The sequence below is a fragment of the Scyliorhinus canicula genome, chromosome 2 (genome assembly GCF_902713615.1).
Source record: "Scyliorhinus canicula chromosome 2, sScyCan1.1, whole genome shotgun sequence".
NCBI lineage: Eukaryota > Metazoa > Chordata > Chondrichthyes > Carcharhiniformes > Scyliorhinidae > Scyliorhinus > Scyliorhinus canicula.
The window spans coordinates 20,413,754-20,434,223 of NC_052147.1; the positions used below are offsets into that span (position 1 = coordinate 20,413,754).

At 43.9% G+C, this 20,470-nt stretch overlaps 1 protein-coding gene across 1 annotated transcript; it reads left to right on the forward strand.

Moving 5' to 3' along the window:
• The first annotated feature begins 6,714 nt into the window (after positions 1–6,714).
• On the forward strand, positions 6,715–19,832 carry bcl11ba (BAF chromatin remodeling complex subunit BCL11B a). The gene is made up of 3 exons (XM_038821505.1): positions 6,715–6,733; positions 11,370–13,251; positions 14,461–19,832. Exons 1-3 carry the CDS (start codon positions 6,715–6,717, stop codon positions 14,474–14,476), a joined length of 1,917 nt encoding a protein of 638 aa, XP_038677433.1. The 3' UTR covers positions 14,477–19,832.
• Positions 19,833–20,470: the final 638 nt, after the last annotated feature.

The window sequence follows — 20,470 nt, forward strand, 5'->3', positions numbered from 1 at the left end:
GGATTTTAACCAAATCCCGGTTGTTATTCTTAATTTAATTTTTATTTTTTTGCTGTGGTTAATTTGGGGATGGAGGGAAGGCAAGCAATAACAGCAAAGGAATGGCGTTTGCTTGGTCGGTTATTGAGAGGGGGCTTCTGGAGGCTTTGCTGGAATGCCCCCCTTGTAGGGCTCCATTACCACATTCGTGAATCGGCCTCTACAAGCCAGAACAGACGGTGTTCAGTACTGAAGTGACGTACAACCTGGGTGCTGTCCATTCTCTCCTAACTGGAATTCAGTTAAAAACACATCCCGTTGAGAAGAACACCCATTAACATTTGCCCTGAGATGCAAAAAAAGGTCTAATTTCTTACTCATTTTGCCAGACCCTCTACAGAAAGCAGTTTGTGTCGATTGTATTTTGGGGCACTATTTATCTGTCCTCCGACAGGGATTTGCTGCATCCTTTAGGCTACAAATGTTCCCTCAGCTGTTCCGCCATGGAGCCATCATATCCGGCCTGGTTTCCCATCGCCACCTACCTGACATTCACAGACTTGTGTTTTTGTCTGGGTGAAGCAAAAACCTCAGGCTGATGTCCCCCTCCGGCCCCTAGGCCAGGCCACCTCAGACTAATGGTCGCCTGTCCCGTTGGACCCCTGCTATGATCAACAGTGTCATGGCGAATACAAACCGGGGGCGAGTAAGGAACTGCTTGTGCCAGTTAACATCCTGCTTGTCCCTCCCTGGGTGTGGGGAGATCTCGGTTGATTTTAACCACGTGGTGAGAAGAGATGACCCCCTTCCCTCCCTTACCCCCGTGCATGCATGCCATGTTGCCTGATCGCCCAAACCACCCCATCCTCATTCAGAGTGACCTGTTGGATGCCACCAGCCCATTTCCCACTCCGAATGAGTTGTGGCGTTGGCACAGGTTGCCGGGCAATGGTAGGATTCCCAAGATCAGGCAACATTGGGTGTAAGCACGGGGCAAGGGAGGGAAGGGTTTACATATTCTCAACGTGAGGGCATCATTAGGCTCCTCCTCTCCAGTGTGCACCCACCAGGCTGCTAGTTTGGTTTAAAGTCATCTGCAGACGTTCAAATTGGCTGTATTTCAATTTGTGCATCAAAGGAAATAGTTGCATTGAGCTCTGAAAACGTAAGCGACCAATGCTGAATTTGTTGTCCCACTGCACTGACCCTAGCACACGTGCACACGCGCAAACACATCTCTTTGCCCTCTTGGGGTAAGTCCCAGCAGGGAAATATACATCCTGCTCTGATCTGGTATCCATCTCCACCACTCATCTCTAGATACTGACTATACCTGCTAGGCCACTGAGGAAGCAATTGGAATTCGTCAACATTTTAAAAGTAAATTGACCTAAGTAGGGCATTGGCCAATGTCGTAATGGTTGTTGCCAACAGTCTGTGAAGTCCCGGCAACTTGTCTCAATTATCAGTTGGTTACAACTCCTTACATCCTATTACTTAGTGTATGGTAGTGTAATGGTTATGTTACTGGTCAGGTCTGGTAATCCGGTAGCCTGGGCCTAATAATGGAGAGAACAAACATTGAGATCCTAACATGGTTCGTTTGAGAACTTTGAATTTGGTTCTTATCAATCTGGTTGTCAGCAAATGTCACCGTGAAACTTTGGATTGTCAAAATGAACCCAATAGTTCCAATGAAGTCCTTTAGGGAAGGAAACCTCCCACTTTAACTGTCCTCGTTTACAGATGACTTCAGCCCCATACTAATGTGGTTAACTCCTAACTGCCCTCTGAAGTGGACAGTCAGTTTTATCCCATCATTATTGATGTTTCAAGAAGGCCACTGCCACCTTCTCAGGAAAACCAGGGCCCTGGCAGCAATACCAGATACCGAGAGTGAGTGCTCTTGGGAACTTCAAAAGCATCTGCTGTACCTTGAATTCAGAGGTTGACCGCGTACCATTGCTCTCATCCAGTGCTAATGATGTGATTGCTCCAGGAGATTGTGCTTTTGATAAATGTTTAAGAAGGCTGTTGAGCCGCGCATGAGGTCAGCACCCTACTCTCTGTCTGCACAAAGTTACTCTAGCTTGGGTCTGGAAGCGCGAATGTCTAGATGTTTGGTGAGGACGTGCTGAGTGGCGGTTGTGGTTCTCCCAGTAACCTCTTTAAGCTCATTGATTAGGTACCGAAGTTAGCCATCGCCCAGTCACCCAGCTCGCTGAGGAGATGAACAAAGTAGATGTAGCTTTGATGATTGGACCATTAAAATGTATTTTTAACACCGGGCTCTCTTTGCGCTGGTCACAACCTGCTGTTCATTGTCTAGATTTAGCAAAGTCAAGGACAAAAAAAGGAGCAGGTCAAGAAATTGGTTTGCATATCGCTCAGGTAGAGTCAGATCAAGAAGGGGGTGTTCAACTTGGCAAAGATGCTCGACGGTGATCTTAATATCCCCCCCCCCCCCCCCCCCCCCCCCCACTTCCTGTTCTTTCTTCCTCCTCAGCTCTATCTCAGCCCACCTCATGAAGAAATATTAGCATGAAAGTACAGTGGCAGCCAAGGGTAGAAGGCAACCACAGAGACTAACCGGACATTGCAACCTGCACATTAAAACTCCAACCACGGCATCTGAGACCAGAGGAAATCATGCAGGGTGCACTGTGGTCTGGCATTAATATTTCTTGCTTAAACATAAGACAATTGGACGTGTAATTTGTCAGTTTTATAGGACATTGATCACCAATAAAAAAGAAAGACATATTTCACTTTCCAGAGTTTCGTGCATCTTTTGAAGCAAGAAAAAAAATGACAGGTTTTTGTTTTGCCCGTTACTGAGGCTGCAGTGTAGGTTGGTAGCGTCACCGCATGCCCCCTCTGTCTCTTAATTAGGTCGCTCGCTGTTGATGTTTCACTGTTGTGAATAATGACATTAAGTCACTGCCATCTTGCTTGCATCCAAATATTCATTTGCACTAAGGTATGAAGAACGATGATGCAAAGGATGGAAGTCTGAAAATGAAACAAAAAGTGTTCAGATGCATGGTGGTTCTCAAAGCCTCTGAAAAGTAAAGAGGTGGCTGATTATTTATGTCTTTTATCTGAAATTAAGCAAGTGTTCACTTGTAGCTGCAGAAACTCTTGCGGGGGGCAGGGTGCGGGAACGTAAATGCATGCTCTTACTCCTTCTCCAGGACATGCCGGATATTTCACAATCAGCATAGTCCTTTCGAAGTATAACGACACTCACTAATTCTGTGCATCACGATCCCACAAAAGACCAGTCAGCCTGCTTTCGCTGCAGTCGATTGAGTGAGGAAAATAGATGAGGAACATCAGTGGAACTTCTTCAGAAAGGATAGAGGTTGCGAACTAGGGTTGGGATGGGGTAGGTTAACATCTCATACAAAAGGAGCCCCAGCAATGCTTCCCAAAAAAATGATCCAACTGAGATTGGGCGCTGGAGACCTGGAGCAACCCTTGAACTCGGAACCTCTTGACTTGGGGGCGCTAGCTACCAAGTGAATGAGGCCAATGACCAGGAGAAAAAAGTTGGCTGTCTGCTAAGAGCCACATTGAGTAAGCATTGACATAGGCCCACTCTGGAATTACAATATTTTATTGTGTTTCGGGTCAGAAGGCTGACCTTTAATTTAATAGACAAATGAGACAAATTTACTAGTGCTCAGTTGTCATTTTTTTTCTGTTTTATAAATCCCACAAGACCCAACACTCTCAACATCACATCGTTCAGCACTGCATACATACATTATCATTTGTTTGCTCTGCCCTATTAATGACTCCCCTCTGTATTCGCTAACCTATATAATGTGGCTACGAGACTGTGTCTGTGTAATGTCAATTACCACTTAGTTGCTAAATGTATGCTCTGCATAGCTCCATTAAAATTAAAATACTGTCTGTACATTGGCTCGTGGGATTAGGCAGGAGGTTTGTGTAGATTTACTACGATGGGAGCTAATGGAAAACATAACTGTTAACAATCTGAGGTTTTCAATTAGCCATTCTCTGATTGATTTTTATGAAATCCCATCGACTGATAACTACGCATCGCTGAGCTAACCACAGGCACATGCTGGGATATCAACAATTTTTTTAATTTAGAAAAAAAAACACTTCTGTACCTAGCAAAGTAAGAAAAAAAAGTGGCAAGTCCAAAAAGGTACGGCATCTGAATTGTTTTGTTTTGGTGTTGCGAATGGAATACAAAAGCTCTTTCGCAGGTGCTTTCGACAATGGTGTTTCTTTACTGCCTGTTTCACAAACATCCCTTGCGCACCAGAATTGAATTTATCCTGGTTTAAGTATGTGAGACAGATTTCACCGTAACCCTTTGAGTCTTATTGTAATCCCAACAAGTGTTGGGTGGGTTCAATCTTGCAGGAACTTGTTTTCACGCGATGCCTGGGTCACCGGCTCGCGGTAACCGTATAAGACGGGGTTCCAGTTTTTATATCAGAGGGATTTCCGAAGCTGTTTCGCATCTGTGGTTCGGTGAATTTGCCTGTTTACACCCCTGGAGACAATTGGGCTTGTTAGTTGCGTTCGACCTAAGCAAGCTCTCCCCACGTGACCCGAGGGTGTAGACGTATTTGCCCGTCTATTTCCGAGCTCACTCACGATTTTGTTCTTTAAACCCTGGTTAGCAAGTATGGAAGCTGCTGATAGTCCAAAGCTAAAACTTCGCAAAAGTACATGAAGAAACTTCCCCACAGATCTGAACAAACCAAAACAGCACCCCCTTCAGGAAATCTGATCTATAAACTTTCCCTCCTTCAGAGGAACTGCAAGAATACTTTCAAGTAAACTATCAAGATTTTTTTATTTTTTTAAATAAATTTAGATTAGCCAATTATTTTTTTCCAATTAAGGGGCAATTTAGCGTGGCCAATCCACCTACTCTGCACATTTTTGGGTTGTGGGGGCGAAACCCACGCAGACACGGGGAGAATGTGCAAACTCCACACAGACAGTGACCCAGAGCCGGGATCGAACCTGGGACCTCAGCGCCGTGAGGCGGTTGTGCTAACCACTAGGCCACCGTGCTGCCCTAACTATCAAGATTTTAACGGTCGAAGTTTTATTCAGCAGGCTTTATTTTTATGTAGGTAAACACTTTAGTGAAGGCTCTCACAATGAATAATCAAAAGTCAGTACCCTCAAATTGTGCCTGTCGTTATATGTGAAAGACATATTGGTCAGCCACTGATTTTTTTTGTAGACCATTAGAAACATAGAATCCCGCCATCAGAAGGAAGCCATTCAGCGAGTCTGCACCGACCCTTGGAAAGGGCACCCTACCTAGCCCCCCCACCCCATCCCCACAACCCTTTAACCCCACCTTAACTTTTTTTGGAAACGAAGGGGCAACTTAGCATGGCCAATCCACCTAACCTGCACATCTTGTGGCCTGTTGGAGGAAACCGGCGCACTCAGAGGAAGCCCACGCAGACACGTGGAGAACATGCAAACTGTGCATCGAAAGTCGCCGGAATTGAAACCGGCTCCCTGGCACTGTGAGGCAGATGTGCTAACCACTGTTGACTGGAATAAAGCTGTCAATGCAAAGGGAGTCCGATGTATCGCCTTTTTTAATGTCTTACCTTGTAACAGGATTAAATTTCGAATTGGCAGTTTCCATCACCCGGCTGTGAGCCTCATTGACATTCGGCCTGATTAGGCAAGGAGTCGAGGCCATCATTTGCTTAGAATACTTCAGAACAATGCGTACATTTACTGTAAAGATTTCAATTAAAAGCTCGCTTGCTGGAATTTTTTTCTTGCATCTTTGACAAAAGGCTAAAATCTTGTCAGCCAGTAAGTTCACCTTTAACTGTGATTAGCTTTCTTTCCCTTGAATTTCAACTAATTTATTTTTAAAAAGCAATTCTGGTGTTCATGACATCATTTGGGAAGTGTTGAGCCCAACAGTGTAGGCTAGCTGAATTAACACGACTATTCTGGATTAATGACTGTCTCTTACTAATGGTTTAATGATTTGCTCTTTTACGGATGGTTCAACTCCCTTGGTGGGGGGGGGGGGGGTGGGGGGGTTCACCTGCTCCTCCAGGTCAGAATCCCAATGATACCACAAAATGTCACTCCTTTGAAATAATAAACTGAACAAGGTAGAATTGCACAAGGTCAGTGCTAATACTCACAAACCGATGCATCCGGTATATCTTTCTTAGTACGGTGGGTTGGCTGTTCACTCCAGGCTTGAATCATTTTTGAGTTTTGTCTTGGCTTTTACCTGCATCAAAAATGCCATTCCTTTGTACAACCAGGAAGGGATAATCATTTCCTGTGTTAAAAGAACGCAACAATTAGCTGATGTGCCAGTGGCTCAGAAGGTTTTGTCTTTGAGCTGTCGAAGCCAGGAGTGTCGCAGGGCTCGATCTGTGGCATCCGCCGATCGGGCAGCGGTAGGACATTAAGATCCGCGGCAGTGCCTTTAGTTTAGAGAGAGGTCGAACAGCCGCACGTTCCGCTCCTGATCCGCTTTACAGCACGCTCCCTTTTTAGTGAACACGCGCATGTGCTGGGAGGCGCCGCGTGGTCAGTTAGCCCACCGCCAAGGGTCACGTGAGTGCAAAGGTCACCTAGCCAGGGTGCTCGGGAAGAGCCACGGCCTCAGGGAGATAGAGAAGAGCTTCCAAGTCAGGAAGGGGAGGGAAGAAATCCAAGAAAATTGGAAAAGGTCCTACTGGCTAGATGTCAGGTGACCTCTCGGGTAAGTGCTTCAAACTAAACATGGCAGTTTCTTTAATAGTCACATCCGAGACCTCTTACTCTTATGGACGCAGATATCAATGAAAAGAGCCGATATTTCAAATTTTAAAAAACAAATGCCCCTTGATGTAATACCTATTTTATGCATTCACCTCAAAGCATAAAAAATTTTAAGACCAGTAAAGGACTAGTAAACCCAGCCGACCATTTACTTTAGATCAACACTGCGCAGCCATTATTCCCTTTTTCTTTCTGGAAATGTATTTGTTGCCAGTTCGGCCTATTTAAACAATCCGTTCACTTCAGTTACCTTCCCTGGTGATTTATTTCACCTTAATTTAAAATAGGGTTCAGAAACTAGGGGATGTCATTTAAAAATTAGGAGCGATTAGGGAATCTGTGCAAATGGTAATGGCCATATGGAATAAGTTACAAGTGGGGTGGGGGGTGGGTTCAGAAAATGCCTATGAAACAAATGTTACACAGTCAGGAGACAGCTATAAATATATTAGTTGAGAAACAGAAGGATGAAGGGGTGTAAAATGGGGAGGGCGTTGACGAATTCAGTCAAAAAAAAAAATCTGGTGGACTTGGTTCGCCGAATGGTCTTCTTCAGTTCCTTGTGGCGTGATGTCAAGGGTGCACTTTTCAAGTGACGGGGGGCTCACAGTGCAAGGCATTGTTTTTCTCCATAGACACAGCCGATCTGTGCAGATCTATTGCCGGTCCTATGCCGAGGAGATCTGAGGGAATTTCGCTGGAAACGTTGAAAAGCATCTGTCTGGAAATGCTGGCGGGTAGCCGTGAGAGCGTTTCCTCGGGGGTTGTCGAAAAACTGGCACAAACCCAGTTCTTTTTGAGAACTCCCGATCGCGTTGTAAGTTCACCTCTGTCTGAAGCCCCTTTTGATGAAAAAGCCATGTGCGTTAGGTGGAGGTGGATGTGTGCATTTTCAAGCAGGGGCCCTTGCTTGTTTCTAAAGACACTGGCGTATATTTTACTTTATCCTCTTTCTTAGCTACGCTTCAGTCTGAACCGGTCAAAAGTAGTCGAGACAAATGGCTCAGGCTGAATTTCAGTAACAGGAGACGATATATCCCAAGTCAACAGAATGAATGTTCTTTATACTATGGTTTAACAACTATAATATATATATTTGGTGGGGGGGGGGGGGGATACTGGAATGTGGGAGGATAAGGAAGACTTGACTTGTTCTTACACTGTAGATTTTCTCACCTGCCTGCCTATCACTGTGAATAACTCGTGTGGGTGGGGAGGGGTTGAAATGTGTTAAGTCCTGTCACTAAAAGATAAAGGATTAGGCTATCATATTAACACAACGTACTGGGACAGCCTTAATGAAAGAAAACATTAATGGCATTCGGTAGTGTAGCACTGAGCAGGTCATTAAAGTTCCCCTCATCAGGAACCATATGGAAATGGCTGTAGAGATCTCCAGTAAATTTTTTGAAGTATAATTGAACAGCTGTCTCTGATTAATTGATTAATTTGAAGCCAGGAAAAACAGGTAAAACCCAAGGTGAAGGATGCGGTTGCACACTAAATGGATAGAATACCACTCCTGGGACCTCCTTACAGGTTCTATATTGTGAGGATGTACTCGGTTGACAGTGTTAATATCGAGCCGGCGGCTCCCGTGTCTGGAGCCCGAGAGGACTCGGGGGAGTGTTGGGCTGCTGCTCATCTAACGTGCTTTAATTCAGAAGATTTTTTCCGACTCGATTTTTAGCGGTGCACGGCAAGTACTTGCAGCCGCCTGCAGCAAGGTATCCCTGCCGTGTCTGCTTTTTGTAGCTTCGAGTCTGTTTCCGGTTTGCAGAATGGTAGGAATTTGCAGCGCTGGAGGAGGCCACTCGGTTTATCGTGCCTGTGTCAGCCCCCCCCCCCCCCACCCCAAAAGAAGAAATAAGGCCACAGTAGGGAGCGGCAGGCACGAATGCAATACCCATCAATCCTGCACGATTTAGGGCAGGGGCCAAAAAGTGAAAAGCACCAGCAGCGGACGCGAAGGCTGCCAGCAAGCAGCCATTCTGAAACACAATGCTGTCAACCGGAAGGCCATCGTTTGGATCACCCTGCCCCCTTCACCCTCCAGATTACTTCCGTCGGGTGGTCAAGAGGGAATCGGGATGGTCACGCGCAACGCCTCGTGATTTGATCCCGAGTGCTTAACACCGGGGCATCGTGGTGGCAGCAGTGGTTCGCACTGCTGCCTCACGGCGCCGAGGACCCGGGTTTGATCCCGGCCCCTGGTCCACACTGTCCGTGTGGAATTTGCATATTCACCCCGTGGGTCTCACCCCCACAACCCACAAAGGTGTGCAGGGTAGGTGGATTGGCCACACTAAATTGCCCCTTAATTAGAAAAAAAGAAATGGGTACTCTTAAAAAAATAAAAAATTTTATTACAAGAGTTCTTAATACTTGTTGCGGCCCTGGTGAAGTGCAGGGTCGGCCTTGCTGGCCAAAGAGATTCAAGTGAGCAGGAAGTAGAGATAGCAAAAGGGCATGGGTTGCGGTCGGTAGTTCAAGTTGAGGGAGTCAGCGGAGTTATACCAACTAAAGGAATCCAGCCCTTACTGCTCCATGCACCCCCCACCCCCATTACAGTGTAAATCTCATCCTATTTCCAGTTCTCTCCCACCCTGACGAAGTGTCATCCAGACTCGAAACATTCGCTCTGTTCGCTCTCCACAGAGGCTGTCAGACCTGCTGAGATTTTCCAGCATTTCTGTTTTTGTTTCAGATTCCAGCATCCGCAGTAATTTGCTTTTATCTTTCCCATTTCTACTTGTCCTCTGGCTAAGACATTTCACTGCATTATATCAGTGACTGCAATAAATAGAGTGCAGCTGATTAGGCAAGGACTGAGTGGTCTTAACAATTGACCTCTGTTACTATTAAAGGTCTCTGGCTTATATTAATTTACCAGCAGAGATAATACTACATGATTCAGTCCATGCTTTGTTTGCTAATTATTGAAAAATAGCTTTTGGTTGTCTCTGCGTTATAATTGATTCTGTCACAGCATTAGATTAAACTAATGGAAAATTGTCTTGCATTGAAATTTCAAAAGTGATGAGAGCAGCTACAGACTTTCCGAGATCTCTCTCTCTTCCCCCCCCACCTCACAATGTGTTAAAGTCAAGACACATTGCACTGCTCTTACCTCCTCCTTTAACTATCCTCCTGACGACATCACCGCTGGACGTCCTTACTTGCGCCAGGTATCCCTCACTCCAGAAGGAAGCAACACAGAAGGAGGCCATTCGGCCAACCGTGCCTCTACTGGCTCGCCAAAAGACATATCCAATGAGTCCCTCTCCTGCCCTGGCTCTTTCCCCATAGCCCTGCAAAGTTTTGCATTTCGAGTATTTATGCAGCTGCCCGTTGAAAGTTAGCATTGATTACATTCAGGCAGTGCCATTAAAATCGCAATACGTTCCATAGAATCCCGACAGCGCAGAAGGCAGCCATTCGGCCCATCGAGTCTGCTCTGACCCTACCTACCTTCGGCACGCAAAATCTTTAAAAATATCCTCCTCATCCCGTCTCTTTCCACGCATCCAAAATCCAACCCTCTTGTCCCCTAAATGTGGTTTTCTGATTTATCTTTTCTTTTGTTCCTACTCGTTTCAGCAGCTTGGCTGGGTCCCCCGCACAGCACCACGAGATTTTTCAACAGGAAAGACATGCACAGATTCTCTTCTTCCTGTGCTCAGGGCTGTTGAAGCACCTGAGCACATGGAGGTAAGGGTGTGGAGGAGCACGCTTTCTGAACTCCGCCTGGACAGTTTTATTTTCCCCACCCATCAAGAAGGTTCCCCAGTGGCCTTGGGGTGGTGGCGGCTTAGTGGTATTGTCACTGGGCTAGTAATCCGGGGACCCGGGTTCAAATCCCACCAGATGGTGTAATTTGAATTCAACAAAGGTCTTATGATGACCATGAAATAATTGTTGCAAAGACCATTAATGCCCTTTGGGAAAGGATGGGCAACAAATGCTGGCCTTGCTAACGGTGCTCACATTCCGTGAAAGAATAAGGGGGGAAAATTGTCATTGTCACTGTCCGACATTTCCACACATAGCAGTGATCCAATAGCTTGAGGTGCAGGAGCAGGCACCCAAGCAAGATGATGTTAATCATTGATTCTCATGTTGAGGCTGAGGTCCAGAATCTGTTTACCGAATTTCCCATGTTCATCCGGTCTACATTGGCTCCCATTCTGGTGACGCCTCAGATTGGGAATTCTGATCCTTGCTCTCAAATCCTTCCGTAGCCTCGCATCTCCCTGTTCTCAAGTCGTACAACACCTCTAGGACATCTTCAATTTTCAGTTGCCCATTGCCACCATTGGAGCCCGTGCCTTAAGCTGCCTCGGTCCCACGTTCTGGAGTTCCCTCCATATTCCTGCTCCTATTCGACACTCCTTAAAACCTACCTCTATGGCTAAGTATTGGTCACCTGACCCAATATCAGCTTTTGTGGCGCAGCGTTAGAATTTGTCTGATAATTCTGTGGAGTGTCTTGGGACCCTATTTTCCTAAACTGCTACAAAAATGGAAGTTATTGTTGGTGATAGTTTAACAAAATGCATCTTTCTGCTTATTTGCAGGTAAAGATGAGCCTTCAAGCTACATTTGCACAACATGCAAGCAGCCTTTCACGAGTGCTTGGTTCCTGCTCCAGCATGCACAGAACACACACGGATTCCGGATTTACTTGGAGACGCACCCATCAAACAGCCCCCTTACTCCTCGGATTGGCCTTCCCCCGTCCTTGGGTCCAGAGCCCATCTCGCAGTCACCCCTTACTAGTTTCCTCGGTGAGAACAATCCTTTCAACCTGCTGCGGATGACTGGACCTATCCTTCAGGAGCACCCGGGCTTTGGCGACGGCCGCCTTCCCAATACTCCGCCCATTTTCAGCCCTCCGCCTCGCCATCATCTGGACCCGCATCGTCTGGACCGCCTTAGTGCTGATGAAATGGGCTTAGTATCTCAGCATCACAGTGCCTTCGACAGAGTAATGCGCTTGAACCACCCACTGAGTATTGAATCCCAGACAATGGACTTTTCCAGGAGGCTCCGAGAACTAGCAGGGAACAACAGCTCCACTCCGCCCTTGTCGCCCAGCCGCCACAATCCTATGCATCGCTTACTTCAGCCCTTCCAGCCCAGCCCCAAGTCGCCATTTCTGAGCACTCCGCCGCTCCCTCCCATGCCCCCCAGCAGCACAACCCCTCCTCAGTCACAGTCCAAGAGCAAGTCCTGCGAGTTCTGCGGGAAAACCTTCAAGTTCCAGAGCAATCTGATTGTCCATCGGCGTAGCCACACAGGGGAGAAGCCGTACAAGTGTCAGCTCTGCGACCACGCCTGCTCCCAGGCCAGCAAACTGAAACGCCACATGAAGACGCACATACACAAGTCAGCCTCCATCACAGCCAGGTCAGATGATGGACTCTCTACCACAAGTTCACCCGAGCCTGGCACCAGTGAGCACGCGGGCGGAGAAGGCTGCGGCCTGAAAGCAAGCATAACAAATTTCAGCACTGGCCAGATGAATGAGAACGAGGAGGAAGAGGAGGAGGAGGAGGAGGAGGAGGAGGAGGAATTGGAAAATGAAAGCAGGCCTGAGTCCAGTTTCAGTATGGACTCGGAGCTGAGTCGCAACAGAGAGAATGGTTTCAAATTGCCAGTAAATGACAAGCACTGTGTCCTGGGCAAAGTCATGGAAAACGTAGGCCTCCGTGCCATCCAGCATTACAGTGACGTGCTAACTGACAAGCAGAAGCGTAATAGCTTCTCGAAACGATCCTCTGACGGTCAGAGAGACACTGGAGACGAAGACTCTGTTGCGGGAGAACTGGATCGGCCAGAAGACGGCACAGTGAATGGAAGGGGCTTTATAACTGGTGAACCTTTCCCTATCCTATTGCCTCGGAAACCTCCTCTTATCACTAGTCCCGCTCTGTCAATTGCTTCTGCAAAAAGAATTAAAATGGAGAAAGACCTAGACTTGTCCTCGGCACCTTTAATTCCCTCTGAGAATGTTTACTCTCAATGGCTGGTGGGCTATGCAGCATCAAGGCACTTCATGAAAGACCCATTCCTGGGATTTGGCGACTCCAGACAATCTCCCTTCGCCACTTCTTCTGAGCACTCCTCGGAGAACGGCAGCCTGAGGTTCTCCACTCCGCCCGGAGACATGCTGGATGGAGGCCTCTCAGGCCGCAGTGGCACGGCCAGCAGCGGCAGTACCCCTCACATGGGAGGGCCCGGCCCGGGAAGGCCGAGCTCCAAGGAAGGGCGCCGGAGCGACACTTGCGAGTACTGCGGCAAAGTGTTCAAAAACTGCAGCAACTTGACAGTGCACCGCAGGAGCCACACCGGCGAACGGCCTTACAAATGCGAGCTCTGCAACTATGCATGCGCCCAGAGCAGCAAGCTGACGCGCCACATGAAAACGCACGGTCAGATCGGCAAGGAGGTTTACAGGTGCGACATTTGTCAAATGCCCTTCAGCGTTTACAGCACCCTTGAGAAACACATGAAAAAATGGCATGGAGAACACTTGCTGACAAGCGACGTAAAAATCGAACAAGCAGAAAGAAGCTAAAGCTCCTTGAAGTAAAAGAGACTTGGTTTTAAAAAAAAAACACACACACAAAAAATTCAATTGTAAAGCTTAATTAATTGCCAACTGAGAAAGTCGGCCCAGAGTGCCTCCTGTGGCACTTAAATATTTTCAAGGTATAATTTGTGTCTGAGAAGTTCAATCAAACCTGAGGGTGATGTAGAGGCAGTAAAATAATGTTGAGCCTTTTCAACTGTGCAATAATTTCTGTATTTATTGTTTTTTTAAATATTTTTTCAAGCATCATGTGCAGGTACTTTTTTTCCTTTTCCATTTTTTTCGTTGTTTGAAACTTTTGTTTTTTTTGGGTATCCCTTTTGATTTTACCCACTTTTTAAAAAAAACCTGAGAATACTTGCATTTTGAGGTGCAGACCTGTAGAGATAACCCTTTTCCCGGGCCGCTGCTTATGTGGAATTGAATAGTTAAGCTACTCAACACAGTAATTTCTTGAATAGAAGCCGCGTTTACTCATTCTTTTGTTTCTTTTTGAAAGGGGGAGGAAGGATTGGAATTGCACAAAAATATATATTTTTTAATTTTAAGATGAGAGAGAGAGAAAAAATCCACAGCGGATCACAATCCTAATCGTAGCACTTAATGGGCTTTTATCGCAAGCTGGGTTCGAAATGTAGCACTGATCTCGCCAGCCTCTGGTGTCTGGAACTGCCATTGTCGCTTTTCATCAATGACGCCTGGCTAAAGCTAATACAGTTTATAAAGATTACAACATCAAAAAAAAGTAGGCAGTTTACTTACTACCTGGTATCCAGTTTTACCAGCCGAAAACTTAACCTAAGCAATAACGAACTTTTAGTTGTGTTATTAATTAGTGAATAAAACGCACAGCAAAGTAAACCCGGGCAAAGTCAAAAGTGCATTTATTGCCAACACCATATGGAAACATCTGTGCTCGATTGTGAGCGATATGCATTATTGTAGAAATGCACTGCTATTTTGCCATTAGGAGTAGATGGTCTTTGACCACTGTGTTACATAGCTAAATTTGTACCTGAGATATTTCCTTTTTTTGAACCCGCACCTTAACATATTTGTTTTTTTAATTATAGAAACTGCGACTTCTGAACAAGAAACTATGGGAAATCTATGGTCCAAAAGGGTTATGGTATACATTAGGGAACAACTGAGATTAAAAGTGTCAGTGTTGCTTAGCATAGCATTCACAATGCTGGCACTATAAAAAAAATTGTTAATGTCAGTTGACGGTTTTTATACTGCCATTCAATTTGACATGAGTGCCTTGAATATTTGATCTTCCTAATGAGTCTCTGAGACAAATGCAAAACCATTTTTTGTGAAGTTAAAAAAGTACTGATTTGAAGAAGAGAAAAAAAACACAACAAAGAGAAAAATGTACGTCATATTAGATTCTAGAGTTCTACACGCACCAACAATCCAGCATTTGTAAATCAAAAAAAACAAACAAAAATAAATCAGCGGGACCTTCACGCCAGCCGCTACAAGTTGGTGAAGACGAGACAACATCCCTTTTCCCCCCTACTTTTCCCCCCCCACTACCCATCTAATCGACTTCGGAAAACCAGTTTGACGGTCTGTGCTCATCAATTGACGCTGCAGGACGCTGCTTAAACCGTGGGAACCCCACTGTAGCAAGGCTCAAAAGTTTTTAAAAAAAAAGACGCCTCCAGACTCCCAACAAGAACGTAAAGACAGTTACTCATCAGGAACAATGGCTACTCCTTATTTTTTTTTGTTTTGAACAGAGTTTAGTGCACTCAGTCTCGAATAAGTTTACAGTATTGAATATATACAAAGGTGGAAAAAAAAATTGTGTGTGCGTGCGTGCGCGTGTTTGTTGAATGATCAAGGGATTTTTTTTCTGAAGTTTGCTTAGTAAATACATGGATGCCATTATGGCCATGTGTATATTGGTTCTCTCTGATTCAACTGGTGACGGGGTTTAATATATATATTACAGTTTCTTGATCACTGTAAAAGTGTACCAGTATTTGTAATAATGGAGAATGCCTGGGCATTTTACAAAATGGAGAAAAAAAAACAAAAAAAATTTTTTTTTTTTTTTTTTTTTCAAAAATGGAAATTGTTGCAGTAAATTTGTGGGTCTAAAATTGTACTTGTCACTGTAATTGTAAAGTCTAATTGACTATCAGTTTTAGTAGACTTTTTTGCCTTGGGTGTTTTATCTTTTTTCAAAAATTGTATAGAACTTGTATTGGGAAGAACGATTACTGCTACCATATGTAGACAAGAAAAAAATAGTAGAAAAGTGCATATTCATGTAATTGCTTTGCTTAAATCACATTCCTGACCTGTACTTTTTTCCCTCTGTTTCTCTGGAATGGTTACTTGGTATTGGTTCATAATAGTGTAGGCACTTGTTGTATTTATACAGGAGCTTGTATTTTTTAACTGTTTGCTTGTCCTTTTAAAGGTACAACAAAAAAAAAGTACCTTTTTTTTGGTAGTGGATTAGAAAAAGAACACACAGGCTGCCATAATATATTTTTTTAATTTTGGCAGGATAAAAATAGTGCAAAAATAATTTGTATGTTCTGAAATCTTATTGTACAGGAGAAAAAGAAAGGTCGTGTAACGACCTTTTGTTAAAAAAAAAAATACAAAAAGGAATTAGGAAATGCATTGCTGGTCACTGATGATTTGATTTTCAGTTGTACAGTTTCTCTCCCAGATTCCCTGTTGGATATGCACGGTTTACAGTTTTGCCAGTCTGTTTCGAGTCTCTTTTTTCCTTTGTGATTTGCTGCCTTCACTCTCCCCATTCACACGGGCTGTATTCAGATCTGTTGTGGCCAGAGTTAGATCAATGTAAATCCGACTGAATGAAAACTAAAATGTGTCGCATCTCACGCTGCTTTAAGGATCATTCAGTACATGACATTGAAAACAGTAGATTAACTGTATCATGTACATGCTGGGGAGGTGCATGCTCACAGGGATGAGAAGTTTCATTATTTTGGGCACACTTCTACTTTTTCTTTGTTTTGTAAAATAGTTGCCCAGTTTTTCTTTTGTTTTGGAGAAAAACAAATGATTAAATTAAACTATAATGTGTGCAGTATGTCGTTACCACTAGATGTCACTAAAGCATCCAGTTTTTTGTACGCTAGAGACCACTAGTGGTAGTGAATAGATACTGCATTTCTCCACCAAGGAACTACCTTTGAGTTCCACATTTTTATTTTTTTCCCCCTCTAGCTCCTCTCTTGTCCCTGATGCATCCACATTACGTGCATGGCACTATTTTGTTCAACGTTTCCATGGGGATTTGGGATTCAGGCCTCCTTGATCTGCTGCTGTGTAAAACTGATGAGGCAGGTACAAGTATCTGTTGATCTAACTGCCATTTGGTTTTTTTGTGTTAACAGGATCATTCACTCCTTATTTCACATTCCACGGGTTCCTCAACATATGTAATGATAATAGGTAAGAGGTGGGATGAAACCTTTTGTATTTTGACACTTTGAAATTTGCACTAAAAGACAGAAACAAAATAAACTGTCCCGGGTAAATAATCTGTACCTTTAACTATTACGGTCTGAAATAATAGCACTCCACTACTTAAAGACATGGGCAGCATTCATTAACTTCCACGTGTTTTCAGTTGCTTATCAGTCAATGGACTAAGTGGCTTCAAGTATCCAATTGTTAGTAAGTTTGATATTCAGACATTCCAGTGCATTTTCTGTAAATAAAATGTAGCATGAAAGCTGTAGAGACTCCATTGCATATCTGTTAATCCGCAACAATTGCTGTTTGGCCTAGGTTGTGTCAGCTGTTGACAATTACACATTTTTAATTGCTCTTTATTTAGATAAGGTAACCAGAGACCGTTTTTCGGACGCTCTAGCAGGCAGTGTTCCCTACGCCTACGCCACCTTTTGACTCTCCTGCGGCACTCTAATTATCACAGATAGTTCAGTGAGATGGAAGGAGGCTCATTCAACATTATCCTCAGTTGGGGCTGAGTTTTGGCCCCACCTGTCAGTCCCATCCCCATCAGATGCGGCTCCCAGTGGCTTGATGGCAGAAATAAAGCTGCCAACTTGGACAGATGTGTCATTCTCATTGGCCAAACAAAAGGATGTTGAATTAATTATGTCAATAAAGTACAAGCCATGGAGACAGCTTCCCCTTCAAAGTAGCACTTCTTCGGGCTTCTGTTAGCCTTTGCGTCATGTAAATCTTGCGTTTTCCAAGTACATGTTTAGAAAGTTATGTCCCCATTATGTCTTCCTCATGAAGTATACAGGCTGCATAAGGGCACCGTGGTGATTTACTGCAAATTGCACACTTGCCATTACTGCGGTGCAAAATTGGACCAGAAAGGGCTTTTTTTTTAGGAATAATGCATGGGCACCAAACAGTAGATATGATTAGACTGCAAATGGGACATGTTTTGGAGTTGCATCTGGTACCAACCCGGTTTAACCAAGGTCTGTTTATCCCACCCTAAGGTAGCAACATGCCCTTGGTCCAAGTGGCACTTTGCCAAGAAAGCCTCAAAAATCAAAGAAATTAAATTGGAGAACAGACAGCAATGTAGAATCGCACATGAAGGACAGGTATCTCATTTTGAGGTTTCATACTACTGAAGGGAGGCAGGGAACAGAATCTAATGTGTTGCAGCAACATTCTACAGCGTAGTCTTCTCAGCCGCAAAGGGAAAATGTTAGTCATCTTGCTGATGACTAAGAATTTGCATATTGACAGACACTGCATAGATACAATGGACACGGGTTTACAGAACTAGACAAAACACATACGATTTGCCTAAGTTTTCAGATTTTATCTGCGAGAAGCCAAGGATTTACAGCATGGAGGAAAAAAGTACCTTCTGCTGAAAGTGCCAGATGTCAGTACTTGGTGCTGTGGATTAATGAACTCCTAAGTAGAACCAGAGCACCGATTACATTTTCCTAAATTTGACTAAAACTTTTTTAAAAACTGAACATTGTAGTTTCTTGTGTAGGCAACCCGCCTATAACCATTTTTTATTGGGTCAGTTTAGGATTCATTGATTGCTCCTTTATGCAGTGGTGTTCAATGGTCTGGCATTGGTCCCCATCACTATTAAGTGTCTGGGCTGTGCTGCGTTGGCAGCTTCTGACATTGTATGCCACTACACAAGATTCAGCTCCCCATGCTGCCCTTTACCACAGTACTTCTCTATGAGTAGGTTTGTGAGGAAAAATACTGACAAACATTCAAAAGGTTAAGAGCGCACGTTTCATCCCACCTCTGTTAAATACAGTCCACAGGTTGTTTTATCATGACCAAAACACTTTAATGGTGCTGTTGTAATTTTAAGAATTGAGTACTTAAAATGCAAAGCAAATCAATGCCACTTGACTTGGACCTATTTGTAACGGCAAGGCAAAATATTTTATTAGCTTTTTTTCTATTTCTGTATTTAGAGCTTTTTATTGTAACTTGAGATTTGGTCTTATACTACAAGTTTGAACTATTTATTATTGCTTGTGTTGTGCTCTGTTTAAAACAGGCGCAGGTTATCCTTTTTTTATGTTGAAGTGCTGACCAGAGGTCACATCAGCTTGGCTTTGTGAAATATTTATTGTTCTGTTTTCTGTACAAAATCAAGCCCTCTCCTAAGCCACACTGTTTTCAGCTTGTGTCTACCATTTCATTCATACACTCATCCAAATGTTTGTCCCATTTTCAAGTGAAAGAAATAAATCAAAAGTTATCTTTACAATCTTCAAACTTTTACCTTTCTGCCTATTTTTTTCCCCTTTTCAGTATCTGGGTTTAACGATATATGTTTTAGCAGTTAGCACCTGCATGACTGATGGTATCGTGGGTCAAGTTCAGCACAATCAAGACTTAGTGAGATAATAAAAACCCTCGATAGCACTAGACATGATAATGGAACATATCTGCACCTCATTTTGGGACATCTGGCTGAGCCCTAATGGGCCACTCATCCTGTTGAGTAGGTCAATAATGATCAGAATTTTTTTTTAATAGGTTATCAGTTAGTGCAGAGGTAACCAAGGGCCCAATTTGGCAAACTGTAGCATTGTGAATTAACCAATATACCCTCTATTAAAAATTTCTCAAGCCCAATTCATACCTCTTGGACATTATTTCATCCTTTCGCATGCACATGCATGCACAGACACATGCACACACACGCACAGACACGTGGACGCACGCACACAGACACGTGCATGCACGCACACACATGCGCGCAGACACATGTGCAAACACACAATTCATTGGTACTTTTTCTATTCACAAATGAAACAACTTTTTCAGTTTTTACTCTTTTCATTATTTTCAGTAGACAGTTGTCCCATTAATTTATTTTTTTTTGCAATTGCACTTATTTCATATCCATTGGCACCAGTTTATCCAAAGTTGAGTAACAATAAAAAAAAATTGACTGGTTATATTTACATAAGAAATGGACTCCTCTGTGTCTACTTATTGCAAAAGTTCCTTTTATTTAAATAATACATTAACAATTAAGGCTTTTTGTTACAATTCTGAATGCGACTGGGCCATTTGAAGATGCTGTCCTCTTGTAAGGAATGCTTTTTTAAACATATTTCTGTGTACTAGTTAGAATGCATCCATGATAGGTAACTTTCAGAAACAGAACCTGAAAACTGTATGCAAAGTTTAGTGATTGCAATGATGGAGTTGGAGTTATATAGTGTATTGAATATCGGCGCAAAGTCTCAGGCAATCGGCTACTTACTGAAAAAGAAAGCTTATTCAACAGAAGAAGCGCCACAGCTCCTATAAAGTGCATAGAAGCAGAAACAGACCTCCCTGGGCTGGAGGAAGCCAAGTGTAGCAGAGGTGCAAACCAGCATGTACAGTGGCCATAGAAATGATGATCAAAATCCATATGCAAAGTGAGGAAGAAAAGATGTACCGTGTGAATTTTCCCGAAGGTGGAAAGCGCATTAGGCCTAACAAGCCCTTCCCCTATTACTCAAGAACTCATTTTTCAGAAACACATTTAATTGTCTCTTGAATCAATGTATGCAATCCATGTGAAAGCCCCACCCTGAGAACCTGCTCCACAAC